General features: G+C 69.7%; 2 protein-coding genes across 2 annotated transcripts; one reads left to right on the plus strand and one right to left on the minus strand.

Annotated features, from left to right (window-relative positions):
- Nucleotides 1–9,377: 9,377 nt before the first annotated feature.
- Nucleotides 9,378–13,179, plus strand: LOC309588629 (C-type lectin BpLec-like). The gene is made up of 7 exons (XM_082308118.1): nt 9,378–9,493; nt 10,571–10,641; nt 10,941–11,017; nt 11,588–11,718; nt 11,940–12,077; nt 12,613–12,727; nt 12,988–13,179. The coding sequence occupies exons 2-7, from the start codon at nt 10,634–10,636 to the stop codon at nt 13,053–13,055; spliced, it is 537 nt and encodes a 178-aa protein (XP_082164244.1). The 5' UTR covers nt 9,378–9,493; nt 10,571–10,633; the 3' UTR covers nt 13,056–13,179.
- An 873-nt stretch (nt 13,180–14,052) lies between these two features.
- On the minus strand, nt 14,053–15,234 carry LOC309589761 (rheacalcin-1-like; the record flags this gene model as incomplete). Its single annotated transcript, XM_082310241.1, has 5 exons — nt 14,053–14,120; nt 14,212–14,317; nt 14,520–14,672; nt 14,762–14,856; nt 15,168–15,234. 5 exons carry the CDS (start codon nt 15,232–15,234, stop codon nt 14,053–14,055), a joined length of 489 nt encoding a protein of 162 aa, XP_082166367.1.
- Between the last annotated feature and the right edge of the window lie 1,218 nt (nt 15,235–16,452).

Raw genomic sequence — 16,452 nt, forward strand, 5'->3', positions numbered from 1 at the left:
GGCGGGCCCTGCCAGAGCGAGCGCGGCCCCTCAGCCCCTCGCCCCTCGCCCCAGCCCCGCTGCCCTCCGGTGCCAGCCGCGGGGTCCCCTTGGAGAGGGACGCGGGTCCGCAGCCTGGGCACCAGCGGCCATCCACGGGCGAGCAGCCGGCGACGTGGTGGCACCGGCGTCACAATGGCTGGGGAGCTCCGGCACCCCCTGCACCCCGGCACCCCGTCACCCCCTGCTCAGCTCCCCAGGGACGATGGCCCTGACAGCCCCAGGGGAGAAACCCCAGCACCTCGGGGATGCAGCCCCCAGCAACCCAGGGGTGAAGCCCACCCAGCACCCCATGGATGCAGCCCCTGGCACCCCAAAGATACAACCCCCAGCACCCCATGGATGCAGCCGCAGCACCCCATATATACAGCCCCCAATACCCCATGGACGCAGCCCCCAGTACCCCATGGATGCAGCCCTTGGCACCCCAAAGATACAACCCCCAGCACCCCATGGATGCAGCCCCAACACCCCATGGCTACAGCCCCCAATACCGCATGGATGCAGCCCCTGGGACCCCTGGGATGCTCCCCCGGCCCGCAGGGTGGGGGTTCTGGGGGGGCGGAGGCCCCTTACCCTCAGCAGTGCCGAGCTCCGGCCGGGCTCTGCTCTCCCAGTTACTATGGCACCTGCACAACAAACTGCGCTGGGCAGCCCGGGGACGGGGATGGGGACATGGGGACATGGGGATGGGGACAGGGACACGCAGGCAGGGCATGGGCACGCAGGGGACGAAGGCAGCCATGGCCATGGGGCTGCCCCACTGCAGGAGCCATCCGTAGGAGATACTGGTCCTGGGGGCGTGGGGGTCCCACAGGGCCATAGGGCGTCTGCGGGGTTGGGGGGGTTTGCTGGGGGCCACGAGGGTCCCACATGGGCCATGGGGGTCCTAGAGGAGCCACCAGGGTTCCACAAGAGCCGTGGGGGATCCCACAGGGGCCATGGGATCCCACTGCGACCATGGGGATCCTCTTGGGTCCATGGGGGTCCCACACGGGTCACAGGTTGTTGCTAAGGCCATGGGGATCATGGGGCTCCCACATGGGTCAAGGGATCCCTCTGGGACCACAGGGGCCCCGCTGGGGTGGCAGGGGTCTCCCAGAGGCCGTGGGGGACCCGTGGGGGCTCCGGGGGTCCCATGGGGTGTGCTGCAGGGCTCGCTCCCCCAGCCCCGGCCGTTCCTCCAGCAGAAGTTCTCCCTGCCCTGCGTCGCCTGGCCACTGTCTCTGTCCCCATCCCTCTCCCCATCCTCGTCCCCGTCCCTGCAGATCGTGGTGGCTGGTGGCCGGGTGACCCTGGCACCCCATGCACACCAGCCCCTGGCTGGGTCCCTCCCTCCCCAGCCCCACGGCGCTGCGGGGCAGTGTGGGATCCCGATCCGGGCAGCGAGGCCCCGGGTGCACAAGATGAAGTATGCGCAGACCAGGCTGGGCTCAGGGACCTTTACTGTGGCTGGCGGCCGGGCTGCGCCGTGGCGGGCAGGGGCGGCGGGCAGGGGCGGCGGGCAGGGGCGGCGGGGCCAGTGCCGGGGGGCTGCCCGCGGCTCTAGGCGCTGGACTTGCAGACGAAGGGTTTTCTGCCAGCGCAGGCATCGCTGTACCACGTCATGAAATCTGGAAGGGAAAGAGGCCGTGAGCCACGGCCCCGCTGCAGCCCTGCTGCCGGGGGCACAGCCCGGGGCACACACACTGCGTGCGTGTGCGTGCAGAGCGCGCGTGTGCACAGCGAGTGCCCATGCATGTGCACAGGGTGCCTGTGCGTGCGGGTGTGTGTGCTCCTGCACAGCATGCCTGTGCCTGTGCAGGTGTACGTGTGTGCGTGTGTGTGCACGTGTCCATGTGTGCGTGCACACCCGGGTGCCACCCGTCACCGAGGGCTGCCCCAGCCACAAGCTGGCAGGCGCCGTGGGGGTCAGCCTGTGCTGTGGGTGGCCAGGGCCACTGGTGGCCAGGGCCATCGGTGGCTGGGGATGCTGGTGGGCAGGGCCCCTGGTGATCAGGGATGCTGGTGGCCAGGGATTCTGGTGGCCAGGGACCCTGATGGATAGGGATGCTGGTGGCCAGGGACACTGGTAGCTGGGCACCCTGATGGCCAGGGATGCTGGTGACTGGAGACCCCGATGCTGGGGATGCTGGTGGCCAGGGCCACCTGATGGCCGGGTCCCTGGTGCCACCGGCAGGGCCATGCTCACCGGCAGAGTCCCGCAGCGCGGCGCAGGCTCTCCTCCTGGGACCGGGCTGCCGGTGCCAGAAGCCGTAGTCCACTTTCGAGCTGTCCGACCACTGCCAGCGGCGGCTCTGCGGGGGCGGAATGATGCTGTGACCCCCGGCTGGCGCCACCGGCCCCACTCAGGGCTGCCGGGAGCTGGTCTCGGGGGTCCTGGGAGGGTCCCGGCTCTGCCCCGGGGCCGCACTCACCCCCAGGGGACGGTGGAGGCCAATCCAGATGTCGTCGTCCCTGTCCTCCTCCTCGCTGTCCTCGCTGGAGTGGGAGGAGGAGAGCAGGGCGGCGATGGCCCGGTGCTCTGCCGTGCTGTGCACCGAGGCCAGGTGGGTGCCTGCGCCGAAGCGCTGGCAAAAGGCCTGCGGCGAGGACGGGGGGGGTGACACCGGATCCCGACCCCAACCCCTGGTCCCCGATCCCAAATCCCAGCCCCGGCCCCAGTCCCCAACCCCAGCCCCTGCTCCCTGATCCCGACCCCCGGTTCCCCTAAGGATGAGGATGGCAGGACCGGTGCTGTGGGCACATGGGTGCACGCGGTGCCCGGCACAGCTGGATGCTCTCCCTTGGCACAGGGTGGCCATGGTGCCACGGTGGTGGCAGCCGGCATGGGGCCAGGACCTCCTTGGAGAGGAGCATCCCCATCCTGGTTGGCCCCGGCACCCCGATGTGTGGCCTCGGCAGGGACCAGCAAAGCTCAGCTCCCTGCCGAGCGCCGTGGGGCACTGCCACGGGGCGCTGGATGGGGTGTCCCGTCGGGGGTCACCCCCAAACCCGCATCCCCCCAACCCTCTCACCTCCGCCCTTCTCCAGCTCAGCTGCCGGGGGAAGAAGCCGTAGCACCCCTCCTCGAAGGGCACCCAGCCCCAGGGGCAGGCAGCGGGCTCCTGCCCTGTGGGGAAGGCAGGGGGTCAGGCAGCGGGGAGGGGCGGGGGCAGCGCGGGGTCCCCCCCGCCCCGGCACTCACCGCGCAGCCCGGGGACGAGCAGCAGGCAGCCCAGCAGGCCCAGTCTCAGCGTCCTCGTCGGCCCCATCTGTCCCTTCCCTGGGGAGGGATGGCGGCAGGACAGGGGGTGCTCAGCTCCCTGCTGAGCTCCCCCACCCCATGGGTGCCCCAGCCCCCTGCCCGGCCCTCCTGCTGCTGGGCTGAGGGGCAGGGGGCTCGACAGGGGTGCATGGGGACCCCCTCCAACCTGGCGGTGTTGTGGTTGCGGCAGTGGGTGCAGGGGGCCCATAGGGTGCCGCTGGCGGGGGTCAGGGTGCTCCCACAGTGTGCAAGGGAGCATCAGTGTGATGGGAGCAGGGTGCAGGCAGGGGGAGGTGCAGGGTTGCGGGGTGCGTGGGTGCAGGGTGTGGGGGTGCAGGGGTGCAAGGGTGCAGGGATGCAGCGAGCAGGGGCACAGTGAGTGGGATTCAACATGCAGGGGAGCAGGGTTACAGGGGTGCAAGGGTGCAGGGGGGGAACAGGGCATGTGGGTGCAGGGAGTCAGGGTGCAGGAGTGCGGGGCGCAGGGGTGCAGGAGTGCAGGATGCAGAGCGTGAGATGCAAGGGTGCAGGGTACAGGGATGCAGGGCGCATGATGTGCAGTGTAGCGGTCCTGGGGTGCAGGAATGCAGGGTACAGGGGTGCAAGGTGCAGGGTGCAGAGACACAGGGTGTGGGATGCAGGGGTGCAGGGTGTGCGGAGGCAGGGAGTCAGGTTGCAGGGGTGCGGGTTGGAGGGTTGCAGGGGTGCAGGATGCAGGCTGTTATGTGCAGGGATGCAGGGTGCAGGCATACAGGGTTGCGGGGTGCAGGGGGGCAGGGGTGCAGGGGTGCAGGGCAAAGGGTGCAGGGGCTGCAGGGGCTGCAGGCTGGGGCAGGGGATGCCCTGCAGCCAGGGCACCCCGAGATGGGAGTGCAGCCCCCTCCCTGCGATGCGGCAGGGACTCACCTGTGTCCCCTCGGGAGCTCGGCACGGCAGCGGGCGCTGGCTCGGACCCTCCAGGGAGCAGGGCAGCAGCCCCGGGGGATTTTATCCCCGCGCAGGTGGGGAGGGGTGTGTGGTGATGCGCACCGTGAGCCACTCAAAATGTCACCCCTGCCCCAAAGCAAACAGGGCCGACACAGCCGGGCCCCACCGACGCAGGCGGGCGGCTCAGCAGCGCGTGGCCCCCGCTGCTCCCTTTGATGGGGCGCCCGCGGCGGGGAGGCCCCGGCTTTGCTGTCGTCGTCACCCCGCGAAGGGGCGGCCGCGCTTGGGTGCCAGCACCGGAGCCGGGGGCGAGTCCGGCTGAGATGAAAAGAGCTTCCCCGGCCCCGCGCGTCCCGCTTTCGCTCGTGAGCAGCAGGAGCAGCGTGTCCCCCAGCGCCCGCTCACGCGGCCCGACGCCACCGCTGCCACGTGTCCCCTTCGCCCTGTGCTGGCACCTGGGCGGCGACAGCGCCCCGGCCTCCGGCACGCCCAGAGAAGGGTGCTGGTGTGGTGCTGTTCCCTGGTGCGGGCTTCCCCAGCACAGGGAGAAGCACCCAGAGCTCGGGCTGCCAGGGCGGCTCGGGGGGTCCGTGCTCAGCTGGGCAACAGGGCTCATGGGGCTCCCTCGCACCACGTACCCCCCCGGGGCGGAGGGCAGGGGGTGCTCGGCTCCATCCCGGGACGGAGGGCAGGGGGTGCTCGACTCCATTCCGGGACGGAGGGCAGAGGATGCTCGGCTCCATCCCAGGATGGGAGGGCAGGGGATGCTTGGCTCCATTAGGGACGGAGGGCAGGGGGTGCTCGGCTCCATCCCGGGACGGAGGGCAGGGGAGGGCAGGGGGTGCCCAGCTCCATCCCAGGACGAAGGCAGGGGACGCCTGGCTCCATCCCGGGACAGAGGGCAGAGGATGCTCCATGGATGGGGGGGGTGCAGGGGGTGGCCCTCAGCCTGGCTGCAGCCCTGGCCGCTCGCCCTGGCGATGCATCCGGGGGCTCCTCCGGCCGCCTGGCACTGAGGCCAACCCCCGAGGCGCCGGCCCGTGCGAAAGCCCCCGCAGTCCTTCACGCCCCGAGATCAAACGCCTCCACCCGGCATCAAAGTGGCCAAGGGGCCCGTGCCAAGCCGGCCGGCGTGGCAGGGAAAGCGCCGGTGCAGCCAGGCTCAGGGGGCTCCAGTGCCTGCCCGGGGGGTTCAGCACCCAGCCAGGGGCTTCGGCACCCAGCTGTGGTGTTCATCACCCGGCCATGAGGCTCAGCACCCAGCTATGGGGCTCTGCACCTGGCTGTGGGGCTCAGCACCTGGCTATGGGGCTCTGCACCTGGCTGTGGGGCTCAGCACCCAGCTGTGGGGCTCAGCACCCAGCCATGGTGTTCATCACCCAGCTGTGGGGCTCAGCAGCTGGCTATGGGGCTCAGCACCCAGCCATGGTGTTCATCACCAGACCATGGGGTTTGCGCTCATCTGTGGAGTTTAGCACCCAGCCGCAGGGCTCAGCACCCAGCCGTGAGGTCCGTCGCCTGGCCATGTGGCTCAGCACCCATCTGCAGTGTTCAGCACCCAGCTGCAGGCCTCAGCACCCATCTGTGGGCTTTGGCACCCAGCTGTGGGGCTCAGCACCCAGCTGCAGGCCTCAGCACCCATCTGTGGGCTTTGGCACCCAGCTGCAGGGCTCAGCACCCAGCTGCAGGGCTCAGCACCCATCTGTGGGGTTCGGCACCCAGCTTCAGGGCTCAGCACCCAGCTTCAGGGCTCAGCACCCATCTGTGGGCTTTGGCACCCAGCTGTGGGCTTTGGCACCCAGCCTTTGGCACTGCTGGAGCAGCCGAAGGGCAACCCGGTTGTAATGGAAACATACTGGCAGGGAAGGATCTCCGCTTACCTGGGAGCCTGCGGCATCCTTGATAAGGGCAGCGGAAAGAAACAGCGATAAGGAACGGCCCTTCCAGGAAAGCAGAAGTCAGTAACGGCCGTGCCAGCAGCCAGTGACCCTTCCCGGGTCCGACGTTAGCCGGTGTCGGGAGGGCGACGCTGCACGCACAGGGGACGCGTGGGAGAGGCGGGGGGAGGACACGGTGGTGGCGGGGTGGAAAACACCCGGGGGGGCTGGCATGGGGTCACTGAAAGTGGTGGCGGAGGGGAGAGTGAGGGATGCGGAGGGGGAGGTAGGGATGCGGAGGGGGAGCGGCCGCCTTTGGGTCTCAGTTGTGTCAAGAGCCGGCAACCACAACGGTCAGAAACCAGCCTCAGCCCCGGCCTTGCGAAAGCAGGAGCGTGGGCGAGCGCGGCCAGTCTCGAGGGGAGATGATGGAGGTGATAAACGCGCCCGGAGCTGGCGGGGGGAGGACCCTGCTTTCCGTTGTGATGATGGGCCCCTGTGCCCCTGGCCACGCCGCTGCCTGAGCCTCCGCGGGCAGGGTGCTGGACCCGGGACGAGATGGCCACGATGGCAACGGGGGTCAGAAACTACTGCAGAATTCCCCCCCCCCAAAACAGGAGAGGCAGCAGGAGCAGCCCGGCCAAGCTGTGCTGGCTGCCAGACAGGTGCCTACACAACACATATGGGCTCCTACACAACATACACAGGTGCCTACACAACATATATGAGCATCTACACAACACATATGGATTCCTACACAGTATATATGGGCTCCTACACAACATACCTGGGCTCCTACACAACATATATGGGCCTCAACACAACATATACGGGCTCCTACACAACATATATGGGCTCCTACACAACACACACGGGCTCCTACACAATGTATATGGGCTCCTACACAACATATATGGGCTCCTACACAACATACATAGGTGCCTACACAGCATATACAGGTCCCTACAGAGCATATATGGGCTCCTACACAACACACACGGGCTCCTACAAAATGTATATGGGCTCCTACACAGCATGTATGGGCACCTGCATAACATATACAGGCTCCTACACAGCATATATTGGCTCCTACACAACATAACATATATGGGTGCCTACACAACACATATGGGCTCCTACGAAGCATATATGGGTGCCACACAGCATATATAGGCCCCTACTCAACATATACGGGTCCGCACACAGCACATACCGCTCCTAGGCGGTGCGGGCCAGGGCTGCCCCGTGGCTGCCGTGCTGGAGGGGCAGGGATGGCCGAGGCAGGCGCTCAACGACCCCTCGTCTCCCGGCGCCGGGACCCCCGTTATCCCGCACCCCGCGGGAGCGAGGCGCCTGTCCTGTGCTTCCCAGGCCACCCCGCCGCAGCAGCAGCCGGAGCCCAGGGGCTCCCCCGGCTCCTCGCTCCCGCCTCGCTCATCACGAGGTCGGACAACGTCACGGGCAGCCGGGAGCACCAGAGCTAAGACGGGTTTTGGGGGAAAACTCCTTCAGTTGCTTTTCCCTCTCGAAATTATTATTTTTTATATATATGACCAGGTCGTGTGGAACAACTGCAGCGACGCTCACTGCCCGTTGCCCAGGCGCGGCTCCGTGAGCCCCGAGCAGCAGCCTGCACCGGTGCCGGCCTGGACGCCCCATGGACCTCTGCAACTGGGGACCTCCCCAGTTACCAGCGATGGTAGTTTTGATGGAGCTCTGGCCTCTGCTGCAGGGTGTGAACAACACGAATCGCCAAAGACACCGTAATTTCACTGGTCCTAACTCTACAGGCTGCTGTTTACAGCATAACGGTTGGCGAGCGCTGACGGCAATTGGGGCGCGCGCAGCAACGTGCCTGACTGCAGATCACGGCCCGACGGGCAATGGGATTGAGCGCCCAGGGCAATTCCGTTGCTCTTCCAGCCCGCGGTGCTGACTTGGCCAACGCGGTGATGACCCCTGGCAAAGCTGCTGTCCCCCCAGCCGTGGACCCGGCCGGCACTGGCTTGGGCACCCCGGTGCCGGGCAGCCGCCTGTACCCTGGCACATCTTGCTCCCTCTGCATCTCAATCTGGAAATTTTACGTTTAATTTCTTACATGACCGTTGACGTGATGAGCACGGAGCACCCAGCCGCCAGCAGAAGGACCAGGAGGTCCCACCAGCGTGTCCCTGTGATGCCCCCAGCCCTGGGCGTCACTGCGTGCGAGCCAGCTGCGGTTGGCGTTTCGGCTGCCCAGGAATGACCCAAACTGCTCCCCAGGTCCTCTGAAGGACCCACAGCCTGAAACCCATTCCCTCCCAGGGCCAGCTCACCCGCGTCGCTGGCCTTGGACCATCAAGGGGTGTTGGTGTTAATGCCCGCTGCCCGCTGGGCTCGTGCTAGCAGATCTCACCAAAGGCCACAGGGTGCACGCGCCAGCCAGCAGCAGGCCCGTGCCTCTCACCAAATGGCCCATGACGGTCCCTGCCTGGGGTCTGGCAGCTGCCTGGTCATGGCCATGGTGGTGGCTGCCAGACCTGGGTGCACGGGCACGGCGTGGTTCGGTGGGGTGAGCGCTCGTTCGAGCTGTGGGATGGTGCTCGGCAGTGTTACGGCTCGCGTCGAATCGCCGCCCGCAGCACTTTTGTCTGAACGGGTGCTGCATCCTCGTGGGTCAACTGGTGGGACCTCGCGGGAGTCACAGTCACTGGGCTTGGCGTGGGTACGGGTCTCCATCTCATACAGAGACACCCCGGGGATGCTGTGGTCTCACTCCTGGTGACCCCGGAGACACTGTGGTCTCACTCCAGGTGACCCTGGGGACACTGGTCTCACTCCTGGTGACCCTGGGGACGCTGTGGTCTCACTCCCAGTGACCCCAGGGATGCTGTGGTCTCACTCCCAGTGACCCTGGGGATGCTGTGGTCTCACTCCCGGTGACCCTGGGGATGCTGTGGTCTCACTCCTGGTGACCCTAGGGACACTGGTCTCACTCCTGGTGACCCCAGGGACGCTGTGGTCTCACTCCTGTTGACCCCAGCGACGCTGGTGCCCCCCAGGTGTACATAGGCCGAGGAGTGGGTGGTGTGGGAGCACCCAGGAAGCTGAACTGGTCTCACTGGGGGTGCTGGGAGCCTGGGACGCCCTCGTTAAGGGCAGAGCAGAGAAGCTGCAATAACGAACCCACCTTCCAGGAAAGCAGAAGTGGCCTGGCTGTTGCAGGAAGGCTGCCCTGCCCCGCGCCCTCCCCGCGCCGCAGCCATAAAAGCAGGGCGCACCTGACCTGGGGCATTCCTGCCAGCGCGGCCCTCGCCCCGACAGACGGACGGACGGACCCTGGGGGACCGGCTGCCCTGGGACGCGGGTCACCCACCCAGAGACGTGTGAGCCACCGGCCAGCCCCGCTCCTGAGAGCCGCCTGGTGAGTGCCTTATTGGGGACGCCTCCCGCAGCCTCTTCACGGGCCACCTCAGCAAATCGCGATAACGTACTTGCTCGCTGGTAGCGTGCTGCACCAGAGACATCGGGAACCAGCAGCCTCCTGCCCTGTGCTACGGGGTCCCATCTCCCCAAAAGTCATCATCCCTACACAGCCACGCAGGGGGTCACCCCATAGGGGAGACATTACAGGTGCCTGGCGTGGGGTCCAGCACCCAGCCAGGGGATCCAGCACCCAACCAGGGGGTCCAACACCCAGCCAGGGGGTCCAGCGTCCACCCGTGGGGTCCAGCACCCGGTGGGGGGTCTGCGAGAGGGCTGGGTGGGGGTGGGCAGGGCTCTGTCGCTCCCCATTTGCCGGTGAGGGATGAACGACCCCCATGGGGGTGGTGGAGGCGTGGGAGGCAGCGAGGGCAGCGGGGCAAAGGCAGCATGGCCACCCTCGGGACCCCCAGCCCCCCGTGGTCCGAGCCCGCCCATCCTTGCAGAGCCCTCAACGTGGGACGGGGACGCCTGCACCCCCTGCACCCCGTCCTGTGAGCCCGCTCCCCGGGACCACCGGGCTGCTGCGGTCACATCAAACCCGCTCCATCCCTGTCCCCGTTCCCGGGGAGGCTGCACCATAGACCCAGACTAGGGTCGAAGGGACCTTCAGAGACCACCCAGCCACCCCCTGCCACGGGCAGGGACATCTCCCGCTAGATCAGGGTGCCCAAAGCCCCGTCCATCCTGGTCTTGAACCCTTCCAATGATGGGGCATCCACAGCTTCTCTGGGCAGCCTGTTCCTGTGCCTCACCGCCCTCAGCCTAAAACCTTTCCTCCCCCTGCCCAACCTAAACCTGCCCTCTGGGTGGGTCACAGCGGGACCCCGGGTGCCTTCATGGGCGCGCAGGCAGCAGCGTCACCTCGAGCGCGTCCCCCGCCAGTCCCCGCTTCCAGGGAACTGGAGCCGCCACTGCCCTCCCCGCTGGTGGCTGTAAAGCCCAAGAGTGGCATTTGCCCTCTGGGCTCCTGAGTGACCATCAGCCACCCTCGGAGGAACCTGTAACCTGTCCCCAGGGCAGCCACCGCCGCTGGTTCCCAAAGGCCGTCCCTGACCTTCCCGCCTGCCCAGCCGGCACCATGCTCTGGTGAGTCCGTCCTCAGCCTGGCTCTTCCTCACCCTGATGGGTGCAGGCTCCTGCTGCACCCCGGCTCCACTCCTCGGGGTGCTGAGCTGGGCGCCCCCTGCCCTCTGTCCCGGGACGGAGCTGAGCACCCCCTGCCCTCCGTCCTGGGATGGAGCCGAGCATCCCCTGCCCTCCGTCCCGGGATGGAGCCAGGCACCCCCTGCCCTCCGTCCCGGGGGTGTACGTGGTGCGAGGGAGCTCCGGGTGCTTCTCTCCTTGCTGGGCCCCCCCTCACGGCCCTGCCTCTGCTCTCTCTGCAGCGGAAGAGTCGAGTGCAGGACCCATGCTCTCCTCCCCTGCCTGCTCGGCTGCCTGCTCGTCCTGGCCTTAGTGGGAGGTGATTCCCTGCCCGGGCCACGGGCCCTCACAGGACATGGGTGCAATCCCCCCCCGAGGCAGCAGCACCCGAGCCAGCACACCCTGATCCCCACTCCCTGATCCCCTGAGCCCCAGTCCCTGCTCCCTAATTCCCGCTCCCTGATCCATGACCCCCGCTCCCTGATCCCCAGTCCCTGATTCCCCATCCCTCATCCCCGATCCCCACTCCTCACTCCCCATCCCCATCCCGTGGCATCCCCCAGTTTGTGGGACCCCTCCCCGCACCCTGCCCCGGGCGCCCCAAGGGCCGGGTGTGCAGCAGAGCCTGGGGGGTGCCCCTGGGCGGGGGTGTCCCTGGGCGGGGGTGTCCCTGGGTGGGGGTGACCCTGGGCGGGGGTGCCCCTCGGCGGGGGTGTCCCTGGGCGGGGGTGCCTCTGGGTGAGATCGGGGGGCCAGCACCCCTCTGGCCCCACACCCACGGCAGACACCGCGGCTGCCTCCCCACGGCGGGGGGGGGGGCACGGGCCGTGGGGCGGTGGTGGGTGCCCCCGTCCCGTGGGACAGCGGAGGCTCTGTCTGCGCTTTGAAGGTGCCCTCGCCAGCACCCCCAGCCGTGCCCCAACGAGGACATGGGCATCCAAGTGCCCCCAGAACTGGCTGCACTACCGGGGGTACTGCTACGGGTACTTCACCGAAAGGAAGACCTGGGCCAAGGCTGAGGTGGGTGCCGGCACCGCTGCGGGATGCTGGGGGGTCCCTGGGGAGGGGTGGCGGGTGAGGGAGGGGGGCACTGCCCGGCCAGGAGCCGGACCCCAGCGCAGGGGGGCTGCAGCCGGGGGAGGGCTCTGCCCTACGCGCCCCAGACTCTGTGGGTCCCCAGCACCCAGCGCCCGGGTGGCTGCAGGCGCTGGGTGCTGAGCAGCCCGCCCATGTCCCCCCAGGCCGAGTGCGCTCGGTATGGCTCCATGGGGCATCTGGCCTCCATCCACAGCCGGGGGGCCAGCAGGGTCCTTGCCCGCTACATCTCGAATCAGGAGGACGGGGCCAACACCTGGATCGGGCTGCAGGACGAGGAGCACGTCAGTGTCAGGGGGCTGCCCTGGCCCCCCCACCCCGGGCGCCCACTGACCCCCACCCTGGGCGCCCACTGGCCTCCTCCCCGGGCGCCCACTGACCCCCGTCCCCCACCCTCAGCACCCACTGATCCCTGTCCTCCGCCATGGGTGCCCACTGACCCTGTCTCCCTGCTCTGGTTACCCACTGACCCCGGCCCCACACCCCGGGCACCCACTGACCCCCGTCCCACACCCCGGGCACTACCGATCCCTGTCCCCTGCCATGGGTGGTCACTGACCCCACCTCCCTGCTCTGGGTGCCCACTGACCCCATCTCCCTGCTCTGGGTGGCCACTGACCCTGTCCCTCACCCCAGGCACCCACTGATCCCTGTCCTCCGCCATGGGTGGCCACTGACCCCATCTCCCTGCTCTGGGTGCCCACTGACCCTGTCTCCCTGCTCTGGGTGCCCACTGACCCCGGCCCCCCACCCCGGGCACCCGCTGACCCCCCGCCCCCGCCGTGGATGCCCACTGACCCCCCACCCCGGCACCCACAGAGCAGGCAGTGGAAGTGGTCCGATAACTCTGCCTTCGACTACAAGAACTGGGCGCCCGGGCAGCCCAACAACCTTTGGGACAAGGAGGACTGCGTGGTGCTGGACAAGTTCTCGGGTGAGCCAGGTCCCGGGGGGCGGGGGGCTGGGGGACCGGGACCCCCGGCCGCTGCGGGAGAGTTGAGGTGTCTGGTGCTAAAGGGGGGAGATGGAGGGGAGGGGTGATGGAGGTGGAGGGTGATGGGGGGGTGACGGAAGGGAGGGCGATGGGGGGTGATGGAAGGGGTGATGGAGGTGGAGGGTGATGGCAATGGGGTGACAGAGGTGAAAGGGGGTGTGCCAGGGGGTGATGGGGTGACTCGCTGCCCCCCTGCCCAGGTTTCAACCTCTGGCACGACTACCCCTGCAACTGCCAGTTCCCCTTCCTCTGCCAGTACCAGCTCTGAGGGGCGGCTGGTCCTGCTGGGGTCTGGGGGTGCCCCCATGCCCCCTCCCTGTCCGCTGCCCCGCTGAGCCCCCCGGCCCTGATGGCCTCCCGCCCCACCGGCCCCCGCACGCCCGGACAGCAATAAACCTTGGCTTGAGCACCCAGCGGCGCCTGTCGTCCTTCCCCGCGCGCGTGGGCACGGGCAGTGCCACCGCCAAAGCCACTCATGCCCCACGCAGCCGGTGCCCAGCCCCGTGGCCGGGGACACCCCCTGCCCTGGGGACACCCCTGCCCTGGGGACACCCTCTGCCCTGGGGACACCTCCTGCCCTGGGGACACCCCTGCCCTGGGGACACCCCCTGCCCTGGGGACACCCCTGCCCTGGGGACACCTCCTGCCCTGGGGACACCCCCTGCCCTGGGGACACCCCTGCCCTGGGGACACGTCCTTCTGGGGGGCTGGGGTCCAGCCGTGGTGCCGTTTCCCCGCCAGCCCCGCGGGGAGCTCGGGGGAGGCGCGGTGCTGCCGGGTCCCCGTCCCCCGTGGGTGCCACCCGGGGGCGGCCGTGCCCTGCCAGGGCCGGGCAGGGTGGGCAGAGCCGGGGCCACGGACACGGCGGAGGAACACGCGGGGCCACGAGTGCTGTGGCCACTTTATTGTCGGGGCCCCCCGCCGTCGGGGCACGGGGGGGCGGGCGGCCGCGGCGGCGAGGGGGCTGAGGGCAATGGGGGGTGCGGGGTACGGGGGTTGGGGGGCAATGGGGCAGGGGGGGCTGGGGGGGCTGGGGGCAATGGGGCGGGGGGGTGCGGGGTTTGGGGGTGTGGGCTGTGATGATGCTCGATGCAATGGGGCGGGGGGTGCGGGGTACAGGGGTGCTGGGGGCAATGGGGCGGGGGGTGCGGGGTTTGGGGGTCCAGGGGCAATGGGGCGGGGGGTGCGGGGTACAGGGGTGCTGGGGGCAATGGGGCGGGGGGTGCGGGGTTTGGGGGTGCGGGGTTTGGGGCGCAGGGCCCCTCCTAGGCCGGGTGTTTGCAGACGAAGGGTTTCCTCTCGCTGCAGGCGTCGTCCTCCCAGGACATGAAACCTGCGGGGGAAGAGGAGCGAGCGCTGGGGGCCGCCCCCCCCCCCCGGGCCCCCCCCCGCCCCCGGGCCCCCTCCCCGAGGCCCCCTCTCACCCGAGGAATCCTCCAGCGCGGCGCAGCGCTGCCCCGCGGGGGCCTCGTCCCCCTCCCACGCGGAATAGGGCGCCTGCGAGCCGTCCACCCACGTCCAGGCCTGGCTCTGGGCGGGCAGGAGGCAAGGCAGGGGTTAGGCAGCGGGGGGGGGGCGCTGGCCCGGGTGGGCAAACGGCGGCCAGGCGGGGCCAGGACGGACAGACGGACGCGGGCAGCGCAGGGACACGCGTGGGGCGGAGCGCACGCGGGGGCGCTCCCCGCGGCTGCGGGCAGCGGTGCAGGCAGGGGTGCAGGCAGGGGACGCTCACCCCGTGGTAGAGGCCGATCCAGACGTTCTCCTCCTCCTCCTCCTCCTCCTCCCGGCGCTGGCGCTGGGCGATGAAGGCGGCGAGGGCGCGGTGCTCCTCGGGGGTGTGCAGCGAGGCCAGGTGCCCCCCCCCGCCGGTGGCCCTGCACCGGGCCTGGCAGGGACAGGCAGGTCGGGGGGGGCCCGGCAGCGCTGCCTGCACAGGGGGGCCGGGGGCAACCCCACCCCCCCCCCAGCACCCACCTCTGCCTTCCTCCAGGTGAGCTCCTGGCCGAAGTAGCCGTAGCAGTGGCCCCCGAAGTCCAGCCAGCCCTGGGGGCACTTGTTGGCCCGCACCCCTGCTCGGGGCGGGGGGGTCAGGGCCTTCACCCCGACCCCCAGCGGCACCTGCCCGCAGCCGGGGCCCGGCGGGCGGCAGCCCCGGGAGGCTCGGGGCACCCCCGGCTCCGTCTGGGGGGGCTGCTCCCAAGCCCCCACATTTCGGGGAGCCCCCGGTGCCCGTCCCTGCCCGGGGGGGAGCGCTGCCCGTCCCCGGGCCATGCAGGCGGCGGCGGAGGGCAGGGGTGCGGGGGGGTGCCCGGGACGGGTAACGTGGGCGAGGGCCGGGCAGGGAGTGGGGGCTGGGGGGTGGGCAGGGTGCAGGGCTCACCGCGCAGCGAGGGGTGCAGCGCCAGGCAGCCCAGCAGGCAGAGCCCCAGGAAGGCGGCTGGTCCCATCCTCGCCCTTCCCTGCAAAGAGAGGGGTGGCTGGAGCCGGGCTGGGCACCCACTGCCCGCCCTGGCACCCGCCGCCCCATCGCCTGCCCCGGCACCCACCACCTGCCCCGGCACCCACCACCTGCCCCAGCACCCACTGCCCGCCCTGGCACCCACCACCCCATCACCTGCCCCGGCACCCACTGCCTGCCCCGGCACCCACCACCCCATTGCCTGCTCGGGCACCCACCACCCCATCGTCTGCCCCGGTGCCCACTGCCTGCCCCGGCACCCACTGCCCCACCACCTCTCTGGCACCTACTGCCTGCCCCGGCACCCACCACCCCATCGTCTGCCCCAGCACCCACTGCCCCACCGCCTCCCCGGCACCCACCGCCTGCCCCAGCACCCATCACCTGCTCCAGCACCCACCGCCCCATTGCCTGCCCCGGCACCCACCGCCTGCCCTGGCACCCATCGCCTGCCCCAGGTCCCACTGCCCCACCACCTCCCCGGCACCCACCGCCTGCCCCGGCACCCACCGCCTCCCCGGCACCCACACACCCACCTGCAGGCGCGACGTGGAGATGAGCCCGGCTGGAGCAGGACGCAGCCGCCCCGACGCCTTTATAGGCACCGCAGCCGGGGTGCGGGGCGTTGGGCAGCGCAGCAGGCGGGCGGGTGGCACCCGCTCCTGGGAGCCAGCCGGTCCCGCTGGCAGCCAGATCAAAGGGGAGAGGCAGCCGCCCCACGGCTCCGGCTTGCTGTGCGCGGGCAGGAGCCCCCACCCTGGGCCTCCCCGACGCCCCCAGAGGCACCGGTCCCTGGATGGACGTGCCCGAGGTCCCCATCGGTGCCGGCAGCTGGTGCCACCCAGGCAGAGCCTCTCATCCCAGAGCCACCTCTGCACCCCAGCAGCGAGTGCTGCTGGCACCAGCCGCGGGTGCTGCTGGCACCAGCCGCGGGCTCACGCACCGGGAGCCCCCGTGCCCAGCCGAGCCCCACAGTCCCGGCCCCACCACCGGAGCCCCCGGGCGCTGGTGGGTGCTGCCCCCCGGCCGACCCGGCGCGGGGGAGCTGGGCTGTGCTGGGGTGCAGCACCCATGGCTCCGGTGTGAGCACCCACGGCTCCGGTGTGCGCACCCACGGCTCCAGCATGAGAACGCACCTCACCAGCGTGAGCGCCCACCGCACCAGCATGGCACACACGAGTCCGGTGTGAGCACCCACTGCTCCGGT

Source organism: Platalea leucorodia (assembly GCF_965183815.1).
Source record: "Platalea leucorodia genome assembly, chromosome: 4".
Taxonomy (NCBI): domain Eukaryota; kingdom Metazoa; phylum Chordata; class Aves; order Pelecaniformes; family Threskiornithidae; genus Platalea; species Platalea leucorodia.